The 23,568-nt window shown below is 44.6% G+C and overlaps 1 protein-coding gene across 12 annotated transcripts in view; it reads left to right on the forward strand.

Moving 5' to 3' along the window:
- ZMYND11 (zinc finger MYND-type containing 11) overlaps positions 1 to 19,475 on the forward strand; it is a 90,109-nt gene extending 70,634 nt beyond the window's left edge. For 9 of the 12 annotated variants that reach the window (XM_025051690.1, XM_015594806.2, XM_015594807.2 and 6 more), the window contains 11 exons: positions 1,486 to 1,563; positions 2,109 to 2,201; positions 3,653 to 3,740; positions 4,302 to 4,357; positions 5,448 to 5,525; positions 6,424 to 6,542; positions 9,677 to 9,884; positions 10,265 to 10,333; positions 11,000 to 11,272; positions 11,577 to 11,762; positions 17,218 to 19,475. In XM_025051690.1, coding sequence (XP_024907458.1) covers positions 1,486 to 1,563; positions 2,109 to 2,201; positions 3,653 to 3,740; positions 4,302 to 4,357; positions 5,448 to 5,525; positions 6,424 to 6,542; positions 9,677 to 9,884; positions 10,265 to 10,333; positions 11,000 to 11,272; positions 11,577 to 11,762; positions 17,218 to 17,340 — 1,371 coding nt within the window. In that variant the 3' untranslated portion in view covers positions 17,341 to 19,475. The remainder of the gene's footprint in view (positions 1 to 1,485; positions 1,564 to 2,108; positions 2,202 to 3,652; positions 3,741 to 4,301; positions 4,358 to 5,447; positions 5,526 to 6,423; positions 6,543 to 9,676; positions 9,885 to 10,264; positions 10,334 to 10,999; positions 11,273 to 11,576; positions 11,763 to 17,217) is intronic. The other 3 variants (XM_015594808.2, XM_015594813.2, XM_015594810.2) reach the window with 1 other exon arrangement.
- Positions 19,476 to 23,568: the final 4,093 nt, after the last annotated feature.

Genomic DNA, 23,568 nt, shown 5'->3' on the forward strand with positions numbered 1-23,568 from the left:
TGGGCTCGGGCGGAAGGGTCAGTAGTTCTCGCGGTCTGTGTGCACGAGGATCACTGGGGAACCTGTTCAGAATGAGACTTCACAGCCACATCAAAGCCCCCTTCCCAAAAATTATAAACCTAGGTCCAGGGAATGTCATTGCCCTTTTAAGTTCCACAAATACCCTCTTGGGCTCGGTCTTGGCCATGAGTCCCAGCCACCTAAGGAATCGAGTAGAGGAGTGAGCCAGCAGACGTGGGGCACAGGGCCTTCCCCCAGAAACTCCAGCTCCGATGCTCAGGGCTGAAGCCCAGCTGCACTTTAAGGCGTTTCCCCAGCCTCTCTGCGTGGGGCCAGTGTCGGGAGAGCTGCTCTGCAATTGGCATAAATTCGGACGGTGTGCGCAGGTCAGACAAAGCTGGGTAAGGAGGGGCCGTGACTGTGTTTGTGCATTGCCAGAGAACCCAGGCGAGAGGTGGAAGGAGGGGTCACTTTAAACATGAGGTCTGCGAAATGGTCTCCAGCTAAGAAAACGTGTTTCCACTCTGTGTTGTGTGCAGATATTCTAATACCGTACGCGTGTACGATCAACTCTCTCAAGCTGAAGTTAGGGATTCTCAGTGAGAAACGTCTGTTCTTCCTTCACCCTGTCAAGTGTACTGAGATGACGTCCTGTGCGTAGAGTTCTTTGGGAGGGATAAGCTAGTGGCCTGAAAGTGAGAACACCTGTTCAGGACCGGCCCGTGCCGCTCAGTCCTCGGCAGTGTGGCCCCTCGTGGCTGCATGTCTGCCGTGGGGTCCTAACCTGGGCCGAGGAGATGGGAACGTTTGTCCGTGTTTCCTAGCTGTCCAGAAAGAACTTAACAGGTAGAATCCTGGTTCTTTTCTTCATGTGACGTTAGATTTTCTGAGAGAGAAATTAAGAAACCTAACTAGCGTTTAGGCCAGACTCATAGAAATTGGAGTTATTTCTGAATAGAACAGTAGCATTTTAAAACAGATATATGGCCATGTGCCACTGCACTGCACGTAACTCATAAGTGACATGGACTTTTAATAACCTTTTTAAGAAATAATTTTTTTTTTTTTTAAATTCACCATTCGCTCTTGCTAATTTAAAATACACTCTACAGGACGTCAGTCATTGATTTTTTGGGGGGGTGGGTAAAATAAGTGATTATACGTTATGTTATTATTATGCCATCATCGTTATCATTTCTTTTCATCTGAAAATTGGTTGAAGTTTCAAAATATCAAGAAAAGAAAAAATGCATAGTTTTCTAGAGTTCACACGTCAAGTACGATACACTACTTTCTGATTCCAGTTACAGTAATTGCTACTTTTGCTCTACAAATTTCAAAGATTTCTCTATTCAGATGTCGGAAATAGTGCATCTTTTAAACAAATTTTGTATACTATAATCTTTTATATGTATAAGTCTTTTACGTGAATATAAACATACAAATGGTAAGATTTTTATATCGGGCATTTCCTGTTTTTAACAGAGCATCAAGAAGAAGAGTACAAATAAGCAGGAGCTGAGTACGTACCTGAGGTTCATCGTGTCCCGCATGAAGGAGAGGGTGAGTCCTGCCGGATGGGGTGGGATGAGGGGGCCCCCGTGTCACCCAGTTCAATTTCATTCCGGTTCACTCTTTAAAACTCAATGACCGGCAAGTAACAGAGACGAACAGGGCAGTCTGAAGGGTGGGAATCACTACTGTCATATTTCTTTTGTATAGTAAATAGTTCTATGAAAGGACTTTCAGATTTTCTTCATTTTGTCTTTGCTTTTGAACAGGCATTTCTTTCAGCTGTATCAGATTAGAAACATTTACATTTAAAAAATTCATTTATCAGAATGATCGTTGATATGGGATGGGGCTGAGTGAAAAAGAAGGAATTAAAAATAAATAAATAAACGAACGAACGAACGAACGAATGAATGAGAAGGCCCTTTCCCAAGTAATAGTTCTTTCCATCATAGCCTTAAGGGTCGCCGCGTTAAACTGTGACAGTGCATGTGCATTTTTTCGTTAAGTTCTAAAGTCCTTGTTGTGTAGAGACTGATGTTTTACCTGTCTCTCTCCAGCCATGTTTAAAAGTGCTGTATCTAATGACCTTTCAGGCTATAGACCTTAATAAAAAGGGGAAGGACAGCAAACACCCGATGTACCGGAGGCTGGTGCACTCAGCGGTCGACGTCCCCACCATCCAGGAGGTAAAGCTGCTCCCGTGCTGCTGCAGACTCCCTCTGGGTGCCTGCCCTGCCTGTCACTAAAACCAGCAGGTGTGGCCAGCACTCCCAGGGCTGCTGCTTTTAGATTTCATGTGCTTGCTCTGGTGCAGATTAGCTGTCATCTTATAAAAGGCCTGGCTTTAAGCCACGTGTGGATATTGGTGCTTACTTGTTGGTTAAAGCAAATGTATGGTAGCCTGGTTAGTTCCATGTTCAGGTGTAGCGTTCACACCTGGAGGTGGGTCCCTCGTTTCAGCAGGCGCGCTTAGTTTCTGTAAGGGAACAGAACGTAGAACTAATGTAGAGTCTTGGGAAACAGTGAAATGAACTTGAACAAAACAAAATTATTAATTAAAGTTTTCAATTTTATCTACTCTAGCTGAGGATTGTTGGGTTTGTTACTATTTAATTATTAATTACAGTAAAACCAGTAGAACACTTAGACATGTTTCCAGTTAGGGTTGCTGAATTACTAATTCTGTAGCTTATGTGTCATTTTCAAATTTTGAAATCATATAGTTGGACGTAATAGCTTATAGGGAGACCATAGGGATGGAAATTATCTTATAAGTTTCCCAGTCCCCTTAGCAGAGATTGACTGAAGGTGTATTATTTCAATGGAAGAAAAGGGTAAATGAAGGTTGTTCCCTTAAAGTAGTTGGCAAATCCTGGATTAAAAACAAGTAATTTTAGTTTGATCTCCTACCCACAGATTTCACAGCCTCAGGCATAGCCTCTCCCCCCGTCCCCCCCCCGCCCCCCAAAAAAACGCTCTCAAATTTCCTCCGTGAGCTTTCTCTTTGGCAGCAGAAGGCAAAGCTACGGAGAATCCAGGGATGGAACATCTTCAGTGTTGCCGCTTCACAGTGAGAGAAACCCCAGCATTGCCTCGGTGCCTCAGGGACATCTGGGCCTTTATTTTATAATTATTTATAAATTAGTACCTAGTCCAATTCAGAATGGTAAACGTATCTTCTTTGTAGTTATGGTAAATTGTCACAGAGGCTGACAGTTCTCCGTGCCCCGCCCCCCGCCGCCCCGTCTTTATTCTCCTGTGTTAGAACAGCAGGCGGTATGTAGTTAGGGTTTCGTCAGCCACACTGGCCCAAGCTTTCACTATTTACAAACCTAAGCAGGATTTTTTATCATCGTTACAGAATGAATGACACATGCAGGCTGCCAGGTTCACTGTGGTGAATTAACACAGAGGACGGTGGTGGCTGCAGGGTGTCAGATCTGCCACACTCCATCGTACTGTCACATTCTAACCGTACATGGAGTAATGGGCGTTTCTTACATATGGCCCATTAACACTGTGGGACACGGGTATCCGTGATGTCATTCTGGAAAGTTCTGCTAACCCTGTTCACACAGTGCAGACAGATGTTTTCACTAGTAACTCCTGTGCCGTTTTGTTTTTTTGCCCTATTCAGAAAGTGAACGAAGGGAAGTACCGAAGTTACGAAGAGTTCAAAGCTGACGCTCAGCTGCTTCTCCACAACACAGTGATTTTCTATGGAGGTTGAATATTTTTTTTTGCTTTCGTGTGCATTTTTTTAATACCGTTTACATTCCAAGTTGAGAAATGCCTTTCATAAAACATTACATTAAAAGTTTGTATTTTGATGATCTGTAAGTAATAATGTTAATGTTATGGTTTAGCTTTAAAAATATTTCATAAGGTAGTTGTAGCTTATAGAATTGACTGTCAGAAAGCAAAACACCAGTGCACCGAGTAATGGACATATGATTCCTCATAGTTTTACGTATAAGCTTAGAAACTTAGCTGAGAGGCTTTTCATAATCACTGTGGTTGATTATGGTCATTTCTCCATTAATATCCTATCATTTAAAGGTGAAAAAAGGCTGCTCTGTACCCAGAGACTTAGTGTTACGTGGGATGTGAAATTACAGCTGCCTGTAGAATTTTATTTTGCTGCCAGGACTTTATTTAAAATATATATTTTCATTTTAAATGGTATGTGTCCACTTTTGTCAAACTGAAAACTTAAATGACTGTATTAATTTTGATAGTCTTGTGTTTCCAGATTTCTGGTAATAGAGATCTGTGTTTAATTACAGCAGACAGTGAGCAAGCTGACATAGCGAGGATGCTTTATAAAGACACCTGTCATGAGGTACTGTTCATACCTAGTAATTAAACTTGCTATATTCCAAGTTAATTTATTTCTGAATTCCACTTGCCTTTCTGCATTTAAATTTTGTCATTTCCTTTTAAGTACAGCTTTATTTCCATGTTTGGTATACACAGGGAATAATGCAAATAGAAGGGAACATATTCTGGCAGATGCTTTCAGAGCTACTCTGGGAGATTTCTTTACCGAGTAACTTCTACAAGGAAACTGTTGACCCTTCTGTAACTCCCTTCAGGGTATTAGTCTCATGCTACAGGGACGTGTGTGGCACCGGGCAGTCAGTCAGTGTTACTGTCTTTGAATGAGTTCCCGCTAGACTGCACAGGCAAAAAAAAACGACCGAATAACAAAGTTCATATTTATGCAGTAAATGAAACATGTGTTTAGGGAAGGTTTTTTGGGTGTCGTCTTATTTGCAACACTCAGACCTATAACCACGTACTATCTTTGCAGAAGTGTCAGTGCTAGAAAAAGTTTTGTTTCTTGAATTAATTTCAAATTTGACTTTTTAAAATTTATTCAGCAGATATTTATTGAGTATCTCCCATGTGCTGTGCAGTGCACTAGGAGGACTGCAGAGGTGATCAGGGCACCGGCTTCCTGCTCGTGGAGCTGTGTTCTGAAAAGGGAGACTCAGAATAGGTTTCTTTACCAGCTGCGAAAGAACTTTACACAAGAAAGTCCGGACTAACGTGGAGAGCCAGGCGAAGTGAGGGCTGCTGTCGCCGGGGTGACTCACTGGGCAGCTTGGGAGGGCCTTTCCGAGGAGAGAACCTTAGTCCAGGTGCTGAACGGTCAGAGGCCCCGGAGCAGGTGGCTGGGAGGGCGGCCCAGATGCGCCGCTGAGGGTTCGTCGTCTTCTCCGGGTGTGCTCTGGGGCCACGGGGATGGCTCCAACAGGAAGGTGGTGGCTCTTCCAGTGTGATTTATTGAAAACTTAAAAATGTAAGCTTAGGAACAAAATCCAAGGCTGTCGGTGTACGTGAAAGAGAATGTGAGTTTACATGGATCTGTCCTGTGCGTTTCACGCACGTGTATATTTTGTGCTGACGTCGTTGCTTTTCTTTTTCAGCTGGACGAACTACAGCTTTGCAAGAATTGCTTCTATTTGTCAAATGCTCGTCCTGACAACTGGTTCTGCTACCCTTGTGTATGTGACATTTTGTAATTTTTGCTTTTTACCTCTTTAAATGCACGATGCTCCGGGGAAGTTTATTGCCAATTTGCTTAATGGTTATAATACTTCCTAAGTATGTTTCTTTGCATCATAGTACATATGGTTTTAATGAGTCTAAAAACTGAGACGGGAAAAACGTGGGACCTTATCCATTTCTGACTCTAAAATGAGTGACTCTGGTAAACTTTGGGATCCTTAATCTACATAATGAAGTAGATTGTCACTTTTCCTCTCACTCTTTTATAAGAAACCTAAGGCTTTATGTATGTTAATAGCTTTGTGATGTCCTCTAAAATGACACAGTTTCAGGTAGGGTGCTGACAAGCCCGTGAGCGTTATGGGAGCCCAAAGGCATGGGTATAGGAGGCCACCTGAGAGCAGCCAGTCTTCCAGAAGTTAGTGTGTGTCTCAGTCACTTGAGAGTTTCGTTAACATTTAGGTGTCTGATGAGGTAGGTCTGAAAGTGGGGCCTGAACACCCTCTGTTTCTGATGGGCTCAGGAAGCACAGTGAGAGCCTGCTGTTTGCCCCTGGGACCCATTCGGCCCTTGGCCTTGGGGCCACCCCATTCCAAAGTGCTGCAGGCTGTCAGGAGAGGGGCCTTTCCTGTTTAGACTCTCTGAGAAATGAAGGTCCATATTCCTGCACTAATGCAGATTTTAACGTTTTGTGTTGGTGGGGTTTTTTTTTTCTTTTTGGGTTTTTTTTTGACAAAATTAATCCCATTAAAAAAAAAGTTCTCTGTGTTTAGGAGTTAGAAATTTTCAAAATAATGAATTATATTTGACTAAGTAAAGTAGTTCAGTATTAATGATAGACTTGTATTTACTACTTTAAAAATAATATGGCAAGGTAATACATTTTATTTACAGATACCTAATCATGAACTGGTTTGGGCTAAAATGAAAGGTTTTGGATTCTGGCCAGCCAAAGTCATGCAGAAAGAGGACAATCAGGTTGACGTCCGCTTCTTCGGTCACCACCACCAAAGGTAATCACGTCCCCATGTGTGACGGTCATAGACGAGCTGCTGAGAAACAGCATGAAGGTTTTTTAAATCGAAGAAACAAATCGGCACTTAACTTGACTAGGCAGCTCACAGTGATTTCTTGAAATTATATCTCTAGGTATATTTCAGATATCGTTTGCTAAACAGGACGGTTTCCGTGGCTGACACTGGTGAATCAGATGCATGTTAATGATGGGATCGAATTCGTAACGGGCAGTGGAGGGGAAGGGATCTCGGACGTGTCCGTTTCCTAGTGTTGTAATGACTTCACGGCAGTTTCAGCCATCTTTTCAAGGCTCTGTTGAAAAGCCATAAGACAAAAATAATCAGCTCAGTAGAAGAGAGTGTCAGTCTTGAGATCTAAGAACGTAGATGAATGCCTTACAGGTGTGCGTACGGGTTACATGCACGGGGAGAGACACTGTTTCCAGGCTCAACTTTAAAGTGTCTGTTGCTAGGGAAATGTAGATAGCAAAGCTTAAAAGTTTACATTTTTGTGATAAAATATGCAAAGCTTTTGTTGCTGTAACACTGTTTACATAGTTGAGTATTTCTTACAAAGCGTGCTGAAATTATAGTTAGCTTCTTCATTGTGGTGTGTGTGTCACCAATAGCACTGGCTCTGAGAATGTGAATTCAAGTTTTGTGAACTATCATAGGACTCAGAGATTGATGAGCCTAACTAATCAAGCCACAGTAGTAAAAAAAAAAAAAATTCACACGTGATTTTTGGGGTTTCATTTAACACAGATATTAGAGGGGGAAAGTACCAATAGTCAGCTGCAGGATCAAAAAGTCATACTGTGCAAGCATTTGAATTTACAGTCCCTGAAGGGTCCTCCTGTCATGCTCGGGGCCTGAGTGTCTTGTGTAGTTGTTGTTACTGCAAGAGAAGCTACAGAATGAGGGACTTTATTTCTCACCATAGTGAAGTTTTACGTAGTCTTCATTTAATTTCAATACAAGTTGAGTCACAAGAAACCAGTGAATAGTGTAAATTTTCAAAAAAGTAGTTTTGCTCTTTCACAGATGCACACTCAGCTGACACTGCTTTCAAGGCAAGAAACGTTCGTCAGTTGACCGACAGTACCGTGACTCAGTACAGGATGAGTGTTCTAATCGTGTGCTTGTGAAGTGGCAGGTTTTCAGTTACATCCTCTACCTCATACTCAGTTTGTTGCAGTTCCCCAGCCGAGCCGGCACCGGTCCCCCGCAGGCCGGTGAAGGGCAGGCTCGTTCGGGGACCTGTGCCCTGGCACCACCGTTCTCTACTCTAGTTGTGGACAAGTTATTTAGTCTCCCTGAGCCTTGTCTTCTCACTTGTACAGTAGGGGCCTCCATAGTACCTGTCGCATAAGAGTTTGTAAGATTTAAAGGAATTTTTATGTGCAAAGACCTAAGCACAGTGCCTGACCTGGAGCCACATATTTAACAGAGGTTAGCCTTATAACACATGTAAACAGCAGAGGAAAGTCTGATTCGTTTTTTTAAATTTTATTACATAAAACAGTTAACTTAGAAAAAAACAAGAATTCAGTTATTTTTTTAAAACCGTAGAGCTAGGTGAGAATAACTATCAGAATTTTTTTACTTGTATTTTTTCATCAATTTCCAAACAGCTTCATAGTGTCTTTATGAGTGACATTTTATTGAGTTAATTTGTTTTATGTCATTCAGTATGTTACGCAGAAAATATTTTAAAAGGACATTTGAGCTAATCTACTTGGGTCCTTAGAATAAGTTTGTCATCTGAAGAGAGAATTAAAACAAAATTACATTTCTAGTAGGTTTTTTTTTTTTCCCTCAAACTTATTTCCTGGAAGATTTTATCTAAAATATTCTGGGCAGATGGGAGTCTAAGGCCTTAATTTCAGAAAATAAAAGATCTACCATTTCAATGTCAAGCTTTTCCTTTGCAAGATCTCTAGAGTGAATGATTGATGATGACATAGCTTAAAAATTATACTCCATCATATTAGAATATTTGATTTATTAAAAAACAAACTTTGTAAGAATTACAATTAAGAATGTTAATTATTTAAGCAACATGTTAACACCAAGAGCATATGGCCCATAAGGGCCACCAGCTGCAAGCTTTGATTAATGACCTCTTTTTTTTTTTTTTTTTTAAACCTTCATGACCACTTTTAAGTGTGCAGTTTGTCGGTGTTGAGTACACGTACATTGTTGTGCAGCCATCACCACCAGTTGAGTCCCATATTAAGAACAGACGTGAATCAGTTTTGTTATATATTCAAGGGATAGATAATTTAAGTTAAGGGGAAAATACTCTCACAAGTTTGTTCCAGGTAGTCAGCACTGCTTGCCATGGAAATCTCTCTCAAGAACCCACTGCTTTTAAAAAGTGAACTAAAATACTTTATTGCCTGGTACATAACAGGTGCTCAATAAATATTTGTTGACTGAGAGAATATAATGCTTATTCAGCATCTCGTGGCAAGGACTCTTCCACAAGCAGAGTTTCCTGTGCACTGTTTGCATGAGCGTTTAGTTTTTCAGAGTTTATTTTTCTTTGGGTTCTAATAAAGCACTTACTATGTTGGAAGAGCCACTGTTGATGTGATATGTATAAACATTTGCGTGGCAGTTTAAATTTAACAGTTTTAGCTATCACCATTTAACAGTGTGGATTATTGTATATTTAAAATATGCTTTTAAGTTGTGAAGCAAATAGCTAAGCTTCTACAAGTTAGAAGTCTGTATCTGCAGCTTCTGCACCGCGATGCTCTAAGATCCCCTCAGAGCTGTCATTGATTGGTCTGGTGTTTCTGAGCTAATTGTAAGCCAGTAATGAAGACGGCAGCACGCATTTAAACGGGAGACTGAGGCGAGTGAGTCTGTGTGTGCACAGTGCTGTACCCCAGCTTGCATGCTGTGCTCAGAAGTGGAGTGATTCACAAATCCCTTCTGAGAACTTTTTTGACTGAACAAAACAAAAGCTACCTCACCGGTGCATTTTCTGCTTGGTGAGAGTTTTTTATTCTAGCCATAGCTAACAGCTTCAGTAAATTGGAGTTGCCGCAAATTGTCCTTTACAACACTTGGAGTCCAGCACCCCTTTGGCAGTTTCTGACGACACCTTTGAATGTTGCCAGGGCTTGGATTCCTTCTGAAAACATTCAGGACATCACAGTCAACGTCCACCGGCTGCACGTTAAGCGCAGTATGGGCTGGAAGAAGGCTTGTGATGAGCTGGAACTGCATCAGCGCTTCCTTCGTGAGGGAAGGTTCTGGAAGTCTAAGAACGAGGATCGCGGGGAGGAGGAGGCTGAATCGAGCATCTCCTCCACCAGCAACGAGCAGGTGAGCGGCGTGCCCGTCCGCTGCGGTCTGGCTGTGAGCCCCCTTAGCATACTCACGGTGAGAGCGAGTTCGATGTTCCTTCTTCCCCTCATCCACACACTGGTAAAAGCACTCAGCAGAGGAAGCCAGCGCCCGGCCCCAAAATCGGTGAGCACCCACAGCCCCCCACTCGACCGAGAGTGCAAAGGGTGTGGACACCGCCCTGTCCCCAAGGCGCGTCGGCCCTCTCTAGCCTCCTCTCCATAGGGTGGTGAGTAGGCCGCAGCTTCGTCAGACGGAGCAAGGTACTTCTCACCTGCAGGTCCCTGGCTAGTATTTTCAGCAGGGAAGTGCTTCCTGGTGTCGAGAATAATCTGCTGTTACTTTTGTGCTGCCCACAGCTAAAGGTCACTCAAGAACCAAGAGCAAAAAAAGGACGACGTAATCAAAGTGTGGAACCCAAGAAAGAAGTAAGTTGAGCATTTCACAGTGTCCACGTGACAGGGAACAGGAAATACTTTCAAAGTTATGATCAGGACAGTCGCTCATCATGTGACCTTGTGAAAGGCATTACTGTCAATCAGATAATATCAACCAGGTCTGAGCCCAGCCTTCTGACCCCGCAGTGCCGGTCTGGCTAAGTGGGGAGGCCGCTTGGCGGCACCTCCTGAAACTGATATTTTCTCTTAGCATTATTAAAAATACATCGGTTAGACCAGTGTTTTAAAGCTGGAGGGAACTGTGGATAAAGCCCATGTGACCCGTGCACATGCCAGACCAGGTGCAGCTGAGCCTGGCCTAAAGAAATGACTGTAAGTCGGAGCTTTTACATTTTATGTGATAATTTTTTTTTTTGCTTAGTCTATTTTAAAAGCAAAGACTACAGTATTAGTACATAAGGAAATTGCAAAAGAAGTCACCATTTAGAATTACGGTAGCTGTTAACTGCCTGGGCTTTTCAGTTTTGGTTTATTTTTATTGTGGTGAAGTACATACACCTCACAGAATTGACCGTCTTAGCCACACGGGTTTCAACAGCAGTTTATCGTGCGGCCGCCGATGCACAGCCCGTGTTTCCTCCCCGACGGGCTTGCTCGCGAACGGGTCTCACACCCAGGCGCTTGCCTTCCCTCCAGGAGCCAGAGCCCGAAACCGAAGCCGTGAGTTCCAGCCAGGAAATCCCCACCATGCCCCAGCCAATCGAAAAAGTGTCCGTGTCAACTCAGACCAAGAAGTTAAGTGCCTCTTCACCACGAATGCTGCATCGAAGCACCCAGACCGCCAGTGACGGAGTGTGTCAGAGCATGTGCCACGACAAGTACACCAAAATCTTCAACGACTTCAAAGACCGCATGAAATCTGATCACAAGCGAGAAACTGAGAGAGTTGTTCGAGAAGCCCTGGAAAAGGTGAGGGGCCCGCACCACGTGGTGCCGTCTGACCCGGGCCTGGGGAGCCGGCGGTTAGCTTCTTTCACTCAGGTGTTAGCCAGGTAGCTGCTTTTCACAACTAGGAATACAGTCAGAGAGGGTCTTCTGGAAAACTTCGGTCAGTAGTAGTACTCTCGTCGCGTGGACGTGCGCCGCTCTTAGTAAGGGAAGCGGGGCGTCGGCGTCATGTCGGTACAGACCGGGCGTTCAGGTTTGCGCGAGGGCCGGTTGCCTTTGTCAGCCGTGAGCTGACGTACTGTGGGTTCACTTGGTTTTCACTCAGCTGCGTTCTGAAATGGAAGAAGAGAAAAGACAAGCTGTGAGTAAAGCCATGGCCAACATGCAGGGCGAGATGGACAGAAAGTGCAAGCAGGTGAAGGACAAGTGCAAGGAGGAGTTCGTGGAGGAGATCAAGAAGCTCGCAGCCCAGCACAAGCAGCTCATCTCTCAGACCAAGAAGAAGCAGTGGGTAAGTGGCAGTGTGTGTCTGACTACTGAAAAGACAGGTACGATGAAGATCAGTCCAGAAAGATACACGTGCACAGATTATTCCTGAAATCAGGTCAAATGTGAAGGTGTTGGCATTCATTTAAAATTTCATCGAAACCCCGTAATCTCTCAGCTCCAGACCCCACAGCGCTGAGCACTGCTCAGGGTTATTCCGTTAGAGGGAGGTCAGGACAGTCAGGACACACCGTATTTAGTACGGTCGATCGATAGAACTTCTCCGTCTATGCAGATATTCAGTTTGGATAAATTGGCTGGCCCTGACTTTTGCCTGGTAATTCCCAATAGGTAGTGTCTGCATCGTGAAATTACAAATATAAGTATCCCGTTAGTGAATTAAGGGTTTTCAGAACTTTACTGCACTTAACATTCATACGTTAGATTCTCCTGACAAAACTGATAGCTTTTAATTTATACCGGTAACATCTCACTGGTCTCTGTCTTCGCTGAGACTCTGAGAAGCAGCTCATTGTGTCCTGTTGGTGACTTGTCTCCCACTCAATGAGAAGCTTCTGAGCACACACAATCTCCAGACCTCAAGTAATTGGCGGGGAAAAAAGTTTTGCTCCCAAAAGCTCATACCTTGGTTGGTTTTAATGAACGATCATGGGAAATTGTGTGGTGGTTCATTCGATTCAGACTACGTCGAGAAAGAGTCTTTGAGGTCATGCGAGGCAAACGCTTCACGAGGGAAGCAGACGTTACAGCAACTGTTATAATGAGGGATTTGGCAAGAGAAAGGGAAACTCAGCGTCTGACTCAGAGGACTGTAGATAAGTTGGTAGATGAAGCAGTGAGTGAAACGACTTCACTAGAGGGAGGTGAAGGTGTGTTCACCATGCGGGAAGCACAGCGTGGCCACGCTGCCCCCACACGGAGACCAGGGCGGGCCGTGGGGCGGCGGGCGGAGCTGGCCGTGGCGAAGCACTGCACTGCTGCTTTCCGTGGCACGGTGCTCAAGTAGCCGGCCCGGCCCCAGTATTCCTGTTTGATTCCACATACAGGCGACATCGCTACGGTGTTCGTCTGACTTACCTCACTCAGCATGATACCCTCGGTCCAGCCGTAGTGTCGCAAATGGCCGAGTAGTTAGTACTCCACCTACTCCACCGGATGTATGTACTGCATCCTCTTTAATCTGTCCATTGACAGCCGTGTCTTGGCTGTTGTAACTCACACTGCAGTGAACGTGGGGTGCGTGCGCTTGAGTTTGTGTTTTTCGGGGGAGGGGTTTTGATGAATACCCAGAGGTAGAATTGCTGGGTCATACGGTAGTTCTGCTTTCACAGAGGCTGCAGCAGTCTACACTCCCACCAGCAGTGCACGAGTGCTCCCTTTTCTCCGCGTCCTCGCCAGCACTCGTCGCTAGTATAAATGAACAGGTGTGAGGTGATATCTCATGATCAGTTACGTTGAGCATCTTTCCACGTATCCGATGGCCATTCGAATGTCTTCTTTGGAGAAATGATTTATTCAGGTCCTTCCCCATTTTTCAGTTGCTTTTCTTTCTGTTGAGTTGTACGATTTCTCTATGTTCTGGACGTTAGATATATGATTTGCCAGTATTTTCTTCTATTCCACAGGTTGCCCTTTCGTTTTGTTGATGGTTTCGTTTGTTGTACAGAAGCTTTATAGTTTGATGTGCCTACTTGTTTAGTTTTTGCTTTTTGTGTCAAATCAAAAAAAATCAAGACTGATGACTAGGAGCTTAACCACCTATGTTTCCTTCTAGGAGTTCTATAGTTTCAGGTCTTACATTCAAGTCTTTGATCCATTTTGAGTTGATTTTTGTGTCTGGTGTGAGTGGTCCAGTTGCTTTTTTTTTTTGTGTGTGTGGCTTCCAGCCGCCAGATTTCCCCAACACCATTTATTGAAATCACCGTCCTTTCCCTGCTTTGCTTCTGTGTCATAAACTAAGCAATCATATGTGTATGGGTTTATTTCTGGGCTCTCTCTTCTGTTCCAGTGATTTGTGTCCGCTTCTATGCCAGTGCCACACTGCTTTGATTTATACCCATTTTTTTAGATGAGGAATTTGAGGCTGATGAGATTAAAACGGGGTGACTAAAAACCTGGTTGGTAGAGCTGGGACTCACCCTTCTAGGCTGCTTTGCTCATCATGTCATTTCTAGTAGACTGGTAAAAGATTTAGAATTACTCTTGTATTCTAATTAAGTCGTACATCATTGTGAAACAAATGGTACGGCATTGCCCGCAGTGGCCGCGCTGATTTGTGCACCCCCAGCAGTGCACCAGGGTCCCCTTTCCCCGCATCACACCGGCACTTGTGGTCTTGCACTGTGGTGGTAGCCGTGCTCCTGGGTGTGAGGTGGGTGGTATCTGTGGTGTGACTCGCGTTTCCCTGGGGATCAGTGAGGGGGGGCACCTCGTCATGGGCTCGTTGGCGTTCCTCTCTTTTTTGGGTGTCTTTATCTTGTTCCTGGTCTAGAGGAAAAGCTTGGTCTTTCACCACTGAGTATGATGTTTGCTGTGGGCTTTTCGTATGTGGATTTTATTATGTGGCAGTAATTTTCTTCTATTCCTGTTGAGTGTTTTTATCACGAAAGGGAGTTGAATTTTGTCAGATGCTTTTTCTGCATCTGACACGATCATGTGGTGTTTCTTACACTACTGTGTTGGCGCGGTCTGTCACATTAGTCAGTTTTTATTTGAACCGTCCATGCATTACAGAGATATACCCCACATGGTCATGGTATATAATCTTTTTAATGTGCTGCTGAAATTCCATTTGCCAGTATTTTGTTGAGAATTTTATCCCAGTGTTCACAAGGCCTGACATAGTTTTCTTGTAGTGTCCTTGTCTGGCTTTGGTGGAATCAGACAGCTTCAGAGGTGTTCTCTCCTGTTCAGTTTCTTGGAAAAGTTGAGGAGGATTGGCATTATTGGTTCCTCAATGGTTGGGTAGAATTCACAAGAGAAGCCGTCCGGTCCACACCTCTTTTTTTATTGGGGGAGTTTTGAATAACAATTCATTCTCCTTAAGAGTTATGGGTCTATTCAGCTTTTCTATTTCTTTGTGATTTAGTTTTAGTAGATTTTGTTTCTAGAGATTTGTGGGTCTCATCTAGGTTATCCAGATCAATGTGTGTGATCATTAATGGGGCACTGTTACAGTCCTTTTTTATTTCTGTGGAATCAGTAGGTCCCACCACTTTCATTTCTGATGTTAACTTGAATCCTCTGTCTTTTTCTCTTAGTCCGAGCTAATGATGTATCAGTTTTGTTGATCATTTTGAAGAACCAGCTTTCCGTTTTAATTTTTTTCCTCTATCTGTTCGCTAATCTTTATTATTTCCTTCTTTCTGCTAGCTTGTTTTTCGTCATTCCTTAAGGTGGACTTTCAGATTACTGACTTGAGATCTTTCTTTTCTTAAGGGAGGTATTTGCAACTATAAATCCCCATAGGACCATAGCCTGGCTGCGTCCCTTGAGTTCTATCCGATAATGTTGTGTTTTCTAATTTCCCCAGTGATTTCTTCTCCGACCTGTTGGGTTGGTTCAATAGTGCGTTGTTTAATTTCCTTAATTCTGTGAATTTTTCAGTTTTACTTTTTTGTTTTTGATTCTTACTGGATCCCATTGTAGTCAGAGAAGATACTCTGAGACTTAATTTGTAAGCTGACATATGGTCTGTCCTGGAAAATGTCCCACGTGCACTTGTTGGGTGGAGTTCTGGCCAGTTCATTGTGAGGTTTGTCCCCTGTTTCCTTATCCTGGCTGGTGGTTGTGCACACTAAGTCCCCAGCTGTTTCTCCCGTCAGTCCTGTCAGTTTTTGCTTCCTTTATTTTGACGGTCTGTAGGTGCATAAATGTAGAGCAGGGCGGACACCCTCCCCGCCCTTTGTCTGAGTCTCCTGTAGATGGCGTCGACCTGGATCCCGTTACGCCGGTCTGTCTTTCCGTGGGGGAGTTTAATCGTGTAGTTTAAGGGCTGTTTGTTTTCTGTACACGCTCTCGCTTTTTGTTGCTTATTCCCAGACTTCTCCTTTTGTGTTCAGTAGTTTTTGGTAGTGAAATGTTAAATTTTTCATTCTTTTGTGGAGACCGGGGATTCCACTTAACCCTAAAACTCTGACACTATGATTTGTGTTTAGAGCCACTGAGCCTAAGTAACATACGGAAGCTGCTGCTTCTAAATTTATAGCTGACCCCGCCCATTTCAGTTGTCACGACATTACATCTCTGCACGTTGTATGCCCAGAAACATAGACTCATGTATTAACCTCGTAAATTATGTAGAAAACAAGATGTAGAGTTATAAACGAATTCTGTAGTACTATTAGCTTTATTCTGTTAACTTCTTTTTTTTAATGTTAGTCTCTTAAATTGGTTAGAAATCAGAAGGCACGGTTACGAGCCATGGTTACAGTTTATTACACTCATCCAGGATTAACCGTCACTGAGATGTCTGGAGCTCTCTCTGACTTTATCTGGGGATTTTGGAATTTCTCACTTTGGAAGGACAGTTCTGCTGACTATAGGGTTCGGATAACAGTTTTTTTCTTTTAGCGCTTTGACTATCTCAGCTCTCTCTCCTGGCCTCCAAAGCGTCTGATGAGAAATATGAGATGATGATCCTTGGTATGTGACAGTTTGCTTCTCTCTCACGACGTCCACTGTTCTTACCCTTCCCTTGGCTTTCGAAGGTTGGGTTATTCGTGTCTGCACGTGGGTCTCGGAGGTCAGGACTTGGAGTCTGTCGAGCTTCTTGGGTGTTCACACTCATCCGGTGCGGACGTTCTCCTTTGGTCATGTGCTTCTGCTGCGTCGTAGCCTTAGGATTTTTTTGGTTGAACTCTGACCATTTGAGTACAAGAATGTGGATCTGGAATGCTGTTTCTCCCCTTTCTCGGGGTCTGTTGTTGGCCGTGCCAAGAATCAGCCTGAGGTATAAACTCTGTCCTCGGCCTTTCCTGAGCCTTTCCTAGGGCGTGCACAGCCACTGATTTTCCACTTATGCAATGGTGCTGGGTGTCCTAGTCTCTTATTCCTGGCTCCTGCAAGTCACTTCAGCTGGAGAGGATGAGGATTGGTGGGACGGTGGGGAGCTGGGGAGCTGCCACCGTGGCTGCGCATCTTTGCACTCAGCTGTGACATCTGGAGGACAGGTGTTGTCTGGGTGGCAGAGTGTCCTGGTGCCTCCTCCACCATACCGGAGCCCTCTCCTGGGATTACTTACGCCTGCGTGCCGGTAAGTGTGCATCTCTGGTCCCTGACCCCATGCTGCAGCCTTGCTCGCCGTTGTCCCTGCCGTTCCACTCAGTGCGTAAAACACTTTGTGTTCTTGTGACGGTAGTTTATGGTTGAGCCAGAACGCTCGAAAAGCACAATGAAAAGTCTGCCGTTTTTACCAGTGCCCTCCTCCCTGTAAACCGGTCCTGGTCTGTTGCCCGCAGTGCTACAACTGTGAGGAGGAGGCCATGTACCACTGCTGCTGGAACACGTCCTACTGCTCCATCAAGTGCCAGCAGGAGCACTGGCACGCCGAGCACAAGCGCACCTGTCGCCGGAAAAGATGAAGACGCGCCTTTGCCGCAGAGTCCCCGACGGTCACTCTTCCCAGACACGGTGGTTTTTGTTCCCAAGGAGCCGACATTGTTTAGAGTTTGCTTCCCATTTTGCACCAGCCTTTAAACACTTTTCGTGAAGAAATTTTGCACAGTAGTTTAAATCTTTTGTTAATGTTCCTCTGGAGTTTTCAGGGGGTAAAAGTAACATCAGTGGAGGGTATTATTTTAAATAAAATTTAATTGAATTTGTTGCATTTACAGCAAATTTTAAAACATTTTTAGGTTTTACAGAGATTTTAACCTTTAAACAACAGGTGAATACAATGAGTTTAACAAACATTTAAAATAGACCTGAATGTAAGAACTACAGAACTGTTTCAAAAATAAAACATACTACCTTGATGTGAAATTTATTTCTTAACCTTGTTGAGCTGGTTTTGTTCAGCTTAATTTACTGTTTAAAGGCATTATCTATTGGTTATGCCAGTGGGTATATGATTGAATTTAGGGAACAGGGTTGACACAGCAGGTGCTAGTCCTGCATATTTTTTCTTAAATATTTCCCAATTGTGTTTTTCATTATTTCTTTTCAATATATAACTTTTATAACAAATTATTAGCTTTGATCTTGTAGTTTAAAATTGCAGGGAACTGGGGTAATCTTTTACTGAGCTGGATCTTAGAGAAAATGAATATTTAAATTTTAAAGTTTGCACATTTCATCTTTGTCCTAACATGAGTGCTTGTAACAAAATAAGAAAATTAAGCCAAAAACTACCTTAATCCATACATGAAATTATAGATGAGGCATACAAATTTATTTAATGCTTCCCTTCCCTCCCCAAGTATCATCTGATTGCCTATTACCTGGTGTCACCTCGTATGTTGTAAGTTAACGCTGAAAGAAAGCACTTAAGTTTCACAGAAGCCGTTATGTTTGTAGTAATGGGTCTTTGCCTACTAATGAACTCTGTCACTGTACACAGAATGAAGAATAATGCATGTTAATTTTCTTGTATTAAAGATGCCGTGATTTGTAAAAAGTCTGTATTTTGCGGAATGTCTGGATTAAGAAGCATTACCAATAGGAATGGATCGATAGTTGAATGATGATTTTTTTTTTTTTATATATATACATAGATATATAAAATACAGCCAGGAAAACTTAAATTTTTTTTTTTTTTTTTTAAGAAAAATCTCACAATTTATCTTTTTGCAAAGACTGATCTTAGACCAAGTCAAATTCCCATTTATCGTTTAGTTATTTTTTAAGGTTAGAGAAATAATTTGTAAATATTTATTTAGACCTTTGATATTTATTGAAGCAATCACACACAATGGAAGTGAAAGAATCGGGAGAAAAACCTTTAAAAAAGTTTTCTCCAGGTTTGTCAGGGTCACTCTAAAAATAAAAATGTAAGTCTTCTGTGAAATAATCGTCCACCCAGTCCTGGTGCTGCTGCAGGTGGTGGTGACACAAGTTAATTGACAAGCTGCTGCCCAGTGGTGCCCAGGGGCTGGTAAGAACAACCCCGTCCCAACAACACCGTACCTGAATCACGCGGCGACTCGGCAGCTCGGCCCCTCGTGGCTGTGTGATTGGTTAGTGTTGCCACGGCGTAACCAAGAACACTTACCTTCTCTGGTCGTTTTTCAAGTTTTAAAACTTCGATCCACCCCTATGAGAGCAAGTTATTGTGGAAATACTTTCGGTGTAAAACCATTCCAGAGTGTGTACTATTTACTGATAGCTGCATGAACGTTAAGATTCGTGTTACTTTGGCTTTTTTGTCTCCGTTGACACGGTTGCACATTTCCAAGTTACTACAGCGTGAAAACTGTGTGTTTAAAAAAACAAAAAAAAAACAAAAAAAAAAAAACAAAATTAAAAAAAGATTGTGGCCTGGTTTTGTAAAAGTTTTAGGTAAAATTACAATTGATTGTTTTAGGAATCATTATTAAAAATTTTCTGCAAATCATAAAGCTATATCAAGATGTTGAGCTTAGCCACTATGCACATTGTAATTATTCATTGTGGCTGTCCAGTTCTATGATGCATTCTGGCATTTTGTAAGCTGCTCTGACTAGCAATATATAGGCTCATTTAATGTGTTAACATTGGTTAATAAATGTATTTAAAAAAACTGGCTTTACTACATTGTTGATTTACTCCATTCCCCTGTACCAAACCAGACGACCAGATCACATGGTGATCATAAATGGCAGGTTATCCATTCGTGGGTGACTGTTTTTTTACGTAAGAACTGTGTGAAAAATCATTCACTTAAACAGTTCAGTTGAACTTACTATTGCCAGCTTTCAAAAAGACTCAAAATACTTTTCACCAGTTCTTAAAAAATTCAGGTTTGACCACAAAGCCTGTTTTCTTAACCCTCACACTAGGCTGAACATATAGAAATGCATTCGATAAACATCTGAAATGAGTATCGTCAGTTTCAGTTCATCTAGAATCAAATCGTCACCTTTCCCTGTGTCGCTCCGCGTCTCCAGCCAGCTCACACGAAGCCAGTCTCAGTTCAGGGCAGTGTCACCTGACCACGTAGGACGGGGCACAACCCTCCCTCTCCTTCGGTGTCTAGTAAGGTGGTTCTCAAACCTCCGGCATCAGGGTCATAGGAGAGCTTGTTAAACACTGCTGGCCACACCCCCGTCTGTGTCACTGTCGCTTCATAACCCCTGCTTTACTCGTGAAAGTCATGACGGGTGGGCCATTTCACGAGAGAGATCCACGCACACGCACGTGCGCAAAATACACTGCATAAAATTTAGCATTTTACAGATTCCCAGGCCGCCTCTGTAGACTCTCCATCCCCAGAAGGATTCGGGTCCCTCGGGTTAAGGATCCCTGATCAGCGAGACAGACGGCGTCTGCTGCGGCTACCTGGGTCAGAGCCTCACGCTCGTGTGTGCACAGATGAGCTGGGCGTCTAGTTGATATGCAGAACCTGACTCAGCCGGTCCGGGTGGCTGGAGCTGGTGAGTCTGCCCTTTCTCATAAGCCTCCAAGTGACAGTGAGTATGCTGCCCAGGAGTCACACCTGAAAGGCAAGGTGTGTATGTAAATTCACAAAAGATCACCGGCAGACTGCATTATAAACCACACCCCCGTCCCCGCAGAGCTGACACTGGGCGAGGGCGTCACACGTACAACATGCTGCTCATACCCCGGAGTTAGGCACGACAGGAAAGGCGCTGGACAGGACAGGTGCTGGACGGTGGGCGGTGGGCGCGGAGCACGGCCCCGAGGAAGGGAAGGAGCGGGGAGGCTGAGAAAGTGTGTGTCGGCTACAGCTTGGACAGGGAGCGGAGCCGGCGGGGGCGGGGGTTCCGGAGGACCTGGCACGGACGACGGGGCTCGCTCTGTCTTTCACATTCGCATGGTTAAGGTTCTAGGAAGGTAATTTTTATTCAAGTAACGAGATTTGACAAGGTCAAGGAAGCAATCCACAAGCTGTGGGACCCAGCGCCACAGGCCAAGGGACCTGAGAAGAGTGTCGCCCACCTGTGTCTGGCGCTAGGCAGACACCTCGGTGTGGGCTGCACACCCCGTCGCCGTCAGCCTGGGGGACACCCGTGACAAGAGCAGGACCGCAGAACCAGCCGCTGGGAGGGAAGCCCGGGAGCAGCCGCGGCAGGAAGGACACCCCCAGCCCTTCCAGGAATGACTGCATGGGGACAGCGTGTGACTGGGTGTGCGACACGGCGGGAGGACCCACGTCCCCAGGGGCCTGAGAACCTAGGCAGGACCTCCACGATGAGCAGGAAGCTGCAACTGGGACTTGCGGGAAAGACCGTTGAAGGCCGAAATGGACGCAGCCCCACTGACCGCACGGCAAGTCACCCATCACCCAGGAGGCTCCTCCCGGGTCCACAGGCCTCCTGAAGTCCCAGGTGCCGAACGTGCACCTGGCAAGCTCAGGACAAGAGCGAGAAGGCGGGCGGCAACAGGAGATGGGCCACGAACGGGCGGCAGGGCCACGTTCTGGAGGACGGGACTGTTCCACGGAACTATCACGACGAGAGACAAAAGCTTGAGTTCAGTCGGCCCCGAGAGGGAGCGAGAGAGTGAGACAGACCCACACAGCAGCAGAGAGAAGCGCAGCCAGCGACAGCGGGGCACCCCGTCTGGCAGCACCCACATTGAAGGAGCTTCTGCTGCTCACATGCGAGAGAAGCCAGGCAAGACCACAAGGAACGTGAAAAATCGAGGAAACCGATAACCGAGGCTAAAGGCGTGAACGTTCACAATCTCGTTGATAAAGACTTGACAATAACTGCTCTGAAGAAACTCAGCAAGCTACAAGAAAACTCAGACAATTCAATGAAATCACACACTAAAAAATACAGGTTCAAAATAAGACACTCACCAAAGGTCAGAGATCATGAAAAGAACCACGCGGGAATTCTGGAGCCCAAGAACTCACGAGTGTGGGGGGAAATGTGCGCACAGCCGTCTAGATCGAGTGTGAGGTAGGCCAGTAAGGGGTGGGGATTTTGAAGTAACCCCGAGAACAAAGGAAAAAAGTGAAGAAAGCCTATGTGATCTATGGGATTCCATCAAAAAACCCCAAATGTTAGAATAATTGCGGTTCCAGGAGAAGGGAGGGAGAAAGGGGCAGAAAACTTGTTTAAAGGAAAAATAGCTGAGAACGTCCCAAACCCAGGGAGAGGCCATCCAAGTTCACGAAGCGGACCGACCCCGATTATGTCGACACATTATAATGAAACTGTCAAAACACCACGGCTAAGGAAAGAATTCTAACAGCAGCCAGGGAACCAATAACTTGCAGAGGAATTGCCATGAGGCTGTGCGCGGACCTCTCGGCAGAAACCCTGTGTGCCCGGAGTGACACGCTCGAAGTGCTCAAGGGAAAAAAAACCCTCAGAAATTGCCAGCCAGGACTGTTTTACTGAGAAGAGTCATTCTTCAGAAGTGGAGGAATAAAGACCTTCCCAGACAGAAGCCGAGGGACAGCCTTGCCACGAGGGCCGCCCCCGGAAGCGCTGAAAGAGGCTCTTCAAGCTGAGACGCAAAGGCGCTAATTAGGGACACGGAAACGTGACAGCGGGCCGTGCGCCGGGACAGCCTCACGCAGAGATCAGTTCTGCACAGGACGTGTGTGAACCACTTCGCTGTTGTATAAAGGTCAAGGAAGAGAACGTTAAAAACAAGCATAGCTACTGTAAATCGTTACTGAATACGCAACGTAAAAGAGGTAAATAACGACATAACATTTGAAAAGGCAGATTAAAAAAAGTGAAGCTTTCGTCAGTGAGCAAAGTTGCTAAGAGCTTGAAACGAGCCATTTTTATCTACGAGAAGTCACATGGACGCACAGAACGTTCTCCAGGTCAGGTCAGATGACGCCACAAAACAGGTCTCAGCGGAGTTAGGGAGACTGAGCTCATAGCATCTTTTCTGACCACGGTGGTGTGAAACTAGAAATCAGCAATGAGAGGAAAGCCGAAAAACCGCTGAGCATGTGGAAATCCCCACGCAACGGGATAATCAAGGGGTCAAAGCAAGCAAAAGGAAATTAGAAATATCTTGAAACGAAAATGGGAACAAAACCACCAAAACTTATGTGCGGCTACAAAAGGAGGTTTACAATGAAGAACGTGCATTGACAGACCTCAAACAGACACCTGCCTGTGCACCGCGAGGAGCTGGGACAAACGCACCCAAAGTCAGCAGCAGGAAACAGAAAACATCAGTGAGACTCGGCTCTTTTTTAGAAAAGGTAAACAAAACAGACGAGCATTTAGCTGGACTTACCAAGAAAAGAGGAGTCAAATAAAATTAGAAAAGAGAAGATGTTACAAGGGACCCCGCGCGAACACAGAGGACCCCCAGGATGACGTTGAGCCGGTACGCTCCAAAAAACCGGACGACCTGGAAGTGGTGGAAAAATTCCTGGAAATACAACCTTCCAAGGCCGAGTCAGGAAAGAATAGAAAATCTGAACAGAGCAATAAGGTGTATGGATTTGAGTCAGGAACCACTGATGCAAATCAAAAAATTAAAAAACGAACACAGAAAAACCCCTAGGACCAGATGGCTTCACTGGTGATTCCACCAAACACTTAGAGGAGAATGAATATCAGTCCTCAAACTTCTCCCAAAAATGGAAGAGGAGCGAACACATCCTAACTCATGGGACCCAGCAACCCGCTCCTGGGCACACCCAAGGACTGAACGCAGGGTCTCCGAGGGAC

This window comes from Pteropus alecto, unplaced genomic scaffold, assembly GCF_000325575.1.
Source record: "Pteropus alecto unplaced genomic scaffold, ASM32557v1 scaffold108, whole genome shotgun sequence".
NCBI lineage: Eukaryota > Metazoa > Chordata > Mammalia > Chiroptera > Pteropodidae > Pteropus > Pteropus alecto.